Below are 7,269 nucleotides of genomic sequence, written 5' to 3' on the forward strand. Positions count from 1 at the left end.
GTATTCAGTGTCCTGTCTCAAGTTCATCAGCTTTTACTAAGTAGATAAATGAATGCTAAGAGACGATAGACACCGTGAAGGGAGAAACTGGATAACCTTTGATGTTGAATGTCGGAAAAAATACCTCTTTGAATATAAAGAGTTCATTTGAAAACCACTTTACCCCTCACCTACACAAATCCCTCTCAATCACGCATGCACATGTTCTGTATGACCTGTGCTGTCAGCAGAGCCTTCGGTTCCCATGAGAGGACAGGGGCGTCTTATAATCTGATTTACAAGGACACAGCACAACTGAGTGCACACGGTTCCACAACACACCACCCTAATGACATCCTTAGTCTCTCTGTGAAAACGCAGATGCATCAACATGTGCTCCGAGAATGCATTTGGGAAAGGTAGAACAGATGGAAAGCAAAACAAACCCGTCTCCCAGGGTGCCCTTTGCTGAAACTTCAGCATGGCTCGTGCTCTGCTCACACCCTGCAAAGCATGAACACACTGCAAAGGGTTAGATACAATGTTCAATACTCTAGGTGAGTGTCATTTCTATTTAAAGAGTGCAAGTCAATTTCTTGTTTGAAGATGTACAAATGAAGGGGAGGTTGCTACTGATACAAATCAAGAAAGAATCAATGACTAGGTGACTGTAGGTTACTTGTTGCCTGTAGGTTACAAGGCAACAAGATTAAAAGACTTGCGAACATGTGTTTTTTTTGCAATGCACACAGCAGATTGCATAAAGCTCTCTTTACCTCCTCTGTGCACTCAGCAGATCTTGAGGTATCCATTAGTGGGTTGTTACACTGTCCAATAAGGGAACCCATTTAGCCAGGACAGCTCTGCTGAGCAGCACAGTATGGAGTGCTTTCAGAGCAAATTGTGGGATGCCACCCACCATCCTGCTAGCAAGTGCTGTACATCACCACTGACATGGTTTAATTAAGAGGAGAAAGATGTGAGCAAGAGAGCAGCAGGACAACACTCCCCCTATCAGACTCCACCGGCCTTATTATTCAGATTGAGATGTTGTACTTGATCAGGGAAACTGGACACTTGGCAGCATAGGTCCCCTGATGAGAAGCAATATTGTAGTATTTTCATAGATATTTCTATGGTTGACTCAATCATTCAAAGGTATATCAAATCATGTATGCTGCAAAGTACAAAGCTGATATTTATTGCAGTATATGTGTCAATAACATGAATGTTTTAAAGAGGCTGACATATAGATCCTTTGTATAAGAAGAAAAGTTCTACGTGGCTTATGAGAAAAACGTAACTACATAAATCAGCAGAAGGTGTTTGAAAACAATCTTTTATGGAGATACTTATTGTTATTACCGATTAAGTTATAATATAATAATGCATAATGATTTAAAGGACAATCATTGATCAAGTAAGGGGTGGGAATTAATAAGCATTTGCTTCGTCCTACTCCCTTTCGGACACACATGATTTATTATTATTATTAATATGAAGACATTTTTGGTTTTTTTTGTTGAATATACAAATTATTACCATGAATGTGGATAAATACTGTATTATAACAATACGGTATTCTGTTTTTAACATTTGTTATTTGTTATTTTTTAATCTGTTCAAAAGAAAGACTGAAAGAAAGAAAGAAAGAAAGAAAGTTGACTTTCAGGGTTACATCTCGTTGCAGTAAATAAATCTAAGAAAAAAATGGAAATCTGTCAACAATTTGTGTGAAACTTACTACTTTGTTGTTGTGCATTTTAAAGGTGGTACATCTTGTGTTTCTCTTAGGTGAGGGTCCTGAATGGCAAGACCAAAGAGCATCTTTGTTTTTTAGATAAGGTACAGTATGATAACATATTGGCATGTATTCACTTGTTCTCTTTGTTCCCCCCTCATGTAGATGGAAAGTAACAACTCTTTAATAAAACTACTACTACTCTATTTTTTTTAATTGGGCATACATTTGACACTTTGCGCACAATTCAGCCTGTGATAATGTGTGTGTTATCTTCTCTTGGGATGAAACTTTAAATAAGCTCATTGGCGTAATAAAAAATCCGTCTGCACATCAAGCATACTTTGTGTTTTTATATTCCATTCAGGTTGAGCCTTATTCAACAATAGGAGACATTAAAAGCCTCTTCCACAAATCATGTAAGTGTTCATATGCCGATTTTGGTTTTAAACTATCATTTTTTTGTGTCATTTACTGTCTTTTATGTTTTAGCTGAGTCCTGGACAGGGAGTATAGTGCACTTTCATTAACCCAGTAAGATTTGTAAAGATGCTTGTTATCCAAGAATTTAATTTCAATTGATTTTCTATTATTGCATTATTTGTGTATTTTATTGCACAAAACTGTTAACTACTAGTTGAATTCAATCGATTAGCTTGCCGAGCTATTGATTGGCATATTTACAGTGCATATTGTCCAAGCACTTCACCAAACAGATGTTTTGTTAAAAAGCGATTCCTTCTTTACTCCTCTAAAGCCCACATTGGTAACATTTTTGATGGTCAAAAACGTTACCAAATATTTGCCGAACCTGATGCAAACAAAATCTATCGGAGCAGCAGTGCTCAATGAAACTCCATTGTGATCCATTATTGTTGGGCTTGAGGTCATCCTGTGTATCTGTGTATGTGAGTGTGTGTGTTTGATCCTCTCAGATCCTCACTGGTATCCAGCAAGACAAGCCCTGAGCCTTGACCCCAGTAAGTAGCCATATTGTGTCATTTTCATTCTTAATATTACAATGGGTGATAGCTATTTACTGTTTTGATGCTGTTCACAATCTGAACTTCATCAACCACAATAATTCAAAGTATGTTATCTTTAACATGAATTATATATTATGTCGAACGATATGGAAAAAAGTAATCGTATAGTATGTCTGAAATATGATGAAAACATAAAATGTGAAAAGAATATTGTTATATTATATCCAAAACATTGAGAAAATATATACTCTCTCGTGAAGAAATCACAATATAGAATGTTGATGATTTTAAATATCCTGAATTAATAATAATGAAAAAAGTCATAGTATAATGTGTCAGTTAATGTGTAAAAGTCGTAGTACTGTGTCGGAAAGAATATATAAAAAAAGTACAGTTTGTCAAAATATAATGGATTAATTAAAATGTGAAAAAAGTTATAGTTTGTCGAAAAAAAACAAAAGCGACATATATTTAAAAAAACAACATAGTATAGTCTGTAGAAAATATGCAAAAAAACGGCCTTATTTCGACATAAAATACATGTTTATTTTGCATTTTTTCGACATAGTATATAATGTTGTTTTTGTCATTTTATCAACATACTATACTACGCCTTATTACGACATAAAATACTATGCTTAGTTTTTTGAATTTTTTGACATAGTATATTATGTCGTTTTTTGCCATTTGTATTGACATACTATATATACAACGCCTTATTTTGATATACGTCGACATTTTGACTGTCGTTTTTTCAAATTTTTTCGACATATTATAATGATGTCGTTTTTGACATTTTTATCAACATACTATACTACGCCTTATTTCGACCATGCCTTATTTCGATTTTTGTTTTATTATAACATTTACAAATTAACTTTGCTTTGCATATGGAGGTGAATGAAAGCCTCAAAAAGCGCCCCTCATCTTTACCGTCACAGTCCTGTTTCCTATCATCAAACCTACATTTTAAAAAGGACCTACCGTGAGTTGTGATAGAGCTTTAATTAAATGAGGGTTATCTTGTTACTAAAAATAACAGGGTGGAGACGTTGGTTTGAAAGCAATCTGGGCCAGTTCCCCCTAATGGTATTCTAAAAATGTCATCCAATTAGAGCAACATATTATCTGTGGCCAGGCCCCCTGTGAGCTTCCAGGTAGAGGGAATGTGTGCTGGAAATCTGAACCGACACTCTGAAACCTCAGTTTAAGCCACACAACTTCTCAAATGTACTTCGTAATAATTTATTTCAATGTGATTGTTATTGGTAATTCTGTCAATATGGTCATTCCAGATAAAGATGTTTTCAGATAAAGTTGAATTTGTGTGCATAACATATAAAAAATGTTTTGTTCTTATAGAGGACAAATCACTCAGAGATGAAGACATTTTACAGAATCTACCAGTCGGGACTACTGCTACCATGTACTTCAGAGATCTTGGTCCACAGATAGGTTGGACTATGGTAAGAAGAGCACACTCATATATTACTGAAAGTTGAAATATGTCAGTGTCTGGCCTTTCAAGTTCAAATCGATAATTAAGGCCTACAAAGATATAATTCATTTCATTCAACTTCATGTATACAGCACGTTTCACACAGGATAACATGCAACAACAATGTATTCAAATGAAAATGACAGCATAACAATAAAACGTGCAGGATATACAAGTTCCAAATCATATAACTCACACTTACTCACGCAAGTGCCATTTCTTTTTGCATATTACCTTTGTTAATACTTGTTTTGTTTCCAGGTGTTTCTGGCAGAGTGCATCGGGCCCCTTCTCACCTACCTCCTCTTCTATTTCCGTGTGCCGTACATTTACTCTCACAGATATGCCTTAACCTCTAGTCCTCATCAGGTTGTCAGGTAGGTTGTGGGTTTGCCTTGGGCAGCCGTTATCTCCCTTAAGGAGGGGCTGCCCTAGCATGTTGTTGTTGTTACCAGTTTATGACCGGGCAACTCTCTGTCAGAAATAGTTATTGTTATGGGACACCTGGAACACATCCTTCTTGGGGTGTAGATGACCCAGAGCCATAAGCGACAACAAATGTGATTCAGTGTCCCTCAGCTGTCTATAGTTGTATATAGACAGCTGTTGAAGAATGTAGATTATTACACTCTGAACTAGTTAAAACGTCGAACTACAGAAGGGTTCTTCAGAATTGATTTGGCATCTCAACCGTGTGGTCAGATCGTGGCCCGTGACATGTCTTGTCAGTTCTCCGGCCGAAGCTCCAAATAAACCGTCAGTGTTTGCCATCAAAGCTCCAGCTCTCAACGTGTCTCTCTGAGTCCTGTTTCCAATTGCTTCAGAAGTTTCCCCCACAATTCCTTGTCATGCGGTGGTGTTTCATCCAATGATGTATGTTTGGCACTTAGGGCAATTATAATCTCAAATGATACTGGTACTTCTCACCTCTCTCTCCCCCAGACTAGCCTGTGCCTGTCACACCTGCCACTATATGAAGAAGTTGATAGAGACTATCTTTGTGCATCGTTTCTCCCATGGGACCATGCCTCTCAGGACGATAGTCAGGGTGAGCACATGACCACACATGAAAAGATGAGCCTCTGACCGCATAATGACAACCTCTGATACAGAATGTCATTATTATCGGTCTTTTTTTAGGTGTGTTTAGTAGTTAAACATTTGAATTGTAAGTACATTTTAATTTACATCGACCAGTTCAAAATTGTTTCCTTTCTTAGAACTGTTCCTATTACTGGGGTTGCTCTGCTTGGTTGGCCTACTATATCAACCATCCACTTTATACACCTCCATGTAAGTCAGCCTGTGCGCGCATGCACACACACACACACACACACACACACACCACACACACACACACACACACACACACACACACACACACACACACACACACACACACACACACACACACACACACACACACACACACACACACACACACACACACACACACACTTTGCAAGCAGCACCAATCAACACCAGTTTATATTTCTTCACAGCATATGGAGAACTACAAGTCAACTATGCATTATTCATATTTATGGTAAGTACAGTACACTGAAATTCCACAAACTCAATAACATTTACAATGTGTTTGACAGTAAGGGTGCAAAATGCTTTTTTCTGTTAGATGTGTGAACTGGGAAACTTCTCCATTCACTTGACTCTAAATAATCTCAGAGCAGAGGGTGAGTTGTTGCATTATTCTGTTGACGGTGTCTAATCCATCAATTTAGAATGTTTTTGTGATAAATATATTAAAACCGTTAATTGTCCCTGTTTGAATAGTTGCTTACTTTAATATTGTTGGTTGATTCACCATTAAAACATGCATGCATTATTTTTTTTATTTTTTTTTATAAATGCTTACATTTTTACGGAGCCCTGGAGGGTTCATTGAGAGAAAAATAAATGAAACGTGGCCACGCTTTAGTAACTCGTGCGCACGCTTTAGTAACTCGTGCGCATGAGTTACTAAAGCGTGCGCACGAGTTACTAAAGCGTGCGCACGTTTTATTTATTTTTCTCTCTGTGAACCCTCCAGGGCTCCGTACATTTTAAATGGTAACACAATATATGTTTTTGTCACAAACTATTTCTCAGGATCCAGGTGCAGAAGATTTCCAGCACCAACAAAGAACCCCTTCACATGGCTATTTTTCTTTGTTTCCTGTCCAAATTACACATATGAGGTAATCAAGAGCCTTTCAAGCAATTCATCATTGCACATAGTATTGCCCAGGCTTGTGTGTTTACCTCTCTGCCTGTATTTTTGACACATACTCTAGGTTGGAGCTTGGATGAGCTTTTCCATCATGACCCAGTGTCTGCCAGGTATGTTCAGTAGTATTGCAGCAGTACATCATGTTTTGGTGGCCGAAATCCACTTGTGTATTCTCTACTTGTATGTTTTGTTTTCCAGTGGCATTGTACACATTACTGGGGTTCCTTCAGAAGGCCATCTGGGCCAAAGGGAAGCACAGAGCCTACAGCAGAGAGTTCAAGGACTATCCCAGCGTCCGGATGGCCATTATCCCCCTGGTTCTCTGATATAGATCAAACCAAAATGAACTATTGTAGCATACAGTAATGTATTTTCACAGTCGTCAAGGGTTTTGCACTAAAACGATGTTTGCTGCTGCTAAGGCCAATACTATGCAATATATTTTATATAACTATGTAGTGAAAGGGGTAGGAATGTAAGCAATAATATTATGGCAATATACTGGAACATCTAAAAAATATAATATGTTCATTTTTTGTTAGTTTTTCCCAGTGAGTATTTATCATTACAAGCTGACTTATTAACCCACAGGTTGAGACACTTATTTTCAATGATACATGCTTGAAGCACTAAAAGCAGATGTTAAATTATGCTAATAATAAGCTTATCCACCATTTATCTCAGATGTGTACTTAAGAGAAATGGAAACTATACTGTAGAAATGTGACTTCTGGAATGAATGTGTAGAGGACTCATCAGTCAATAACTGTTGTTCTCCAGCCCTACTGTCTAATCTCAGGTTTTAAAACAGTTTTGTATACATGTGTATGTGAGTGAC

The 7,269-nt window shown here is 37.3% G+C and overlaps 1 protein-coding gene across 1 annotated transcript; it reads left to right on the forward strand.

The window, feature by feature from the left end:
* The first annotated feature begins 2,026 nt into the window (after positions 1–2,026).
* On the forward strand, positions 2,027–6,763 carry tecrl2a (trans-2,3-enoyl-CoA reductase-like 2a). Its single transcript, XM_034108621.2, has 11 exons — positions 2,027–2,139; positions 2,656–2,700; positions 4,069–4,172; positions 4,466–4,581; positions 5,147–5,252; positions 5,425–5,497; positions 5,707–5,750; positions 5,838–5,895; positions 6,311–6,399; positions 6,496–6,541; positions 6,630–6,763. Exons 3-11 carry the CDS (start codon positions 4,131–4,133, stop codon positions 6,755–6,757), a joined length of 702 nt encoding a protein of 233 aa, XP_033964512.1. The 5' UTR covers positions 2,027–2,139; positions 2,656–2,700; positions 4,069–4,130; the 3' UTR covers positions 6,758–6,763.
* Positions 6,764–7,269: the final 506 nt, after the last annotated feature.

The sequence above is a fragment of the Pseudochaenichthys georgianus genome, chromosome 20, assembly GCF_902827115.2.
Source record: "Pseudochaenichthys georgianus chromosome 20, fPseGeo1.2, whole genome shotgun sequence".
Lineage (NCBI taxonomy): Eukaryota > Metazoa > Chordata > Actinopteri > Perciformes > Channichthyidae > Pseudochaenichthys > Pseudochaenichthys georgianus.

Bases quoted from the DNA above. Each gene is read 5' to 3' on its own strand.
- tecrl2a (XM_034108621.2), top strand. From the start codon at position 4,131: ATGTACTTCAGAGATCTTGGTCCACAGATAGGTTGGACTATG. The intron at 4,173-4,465 runs GTAAGAAGAGCA...TTTTGTTTCCAG, and splicing joins CACAGATAGGTTGGACTATG to GTGTTTCTGGCAGAGTGCAT. The intron at 5,498-5,706 runs GTAAGTCAGCCT...ATTTCTTCACAG, and splicing joins TCCACTTTATACACCTCCAT to CATATGGAGAACTACAAGTC.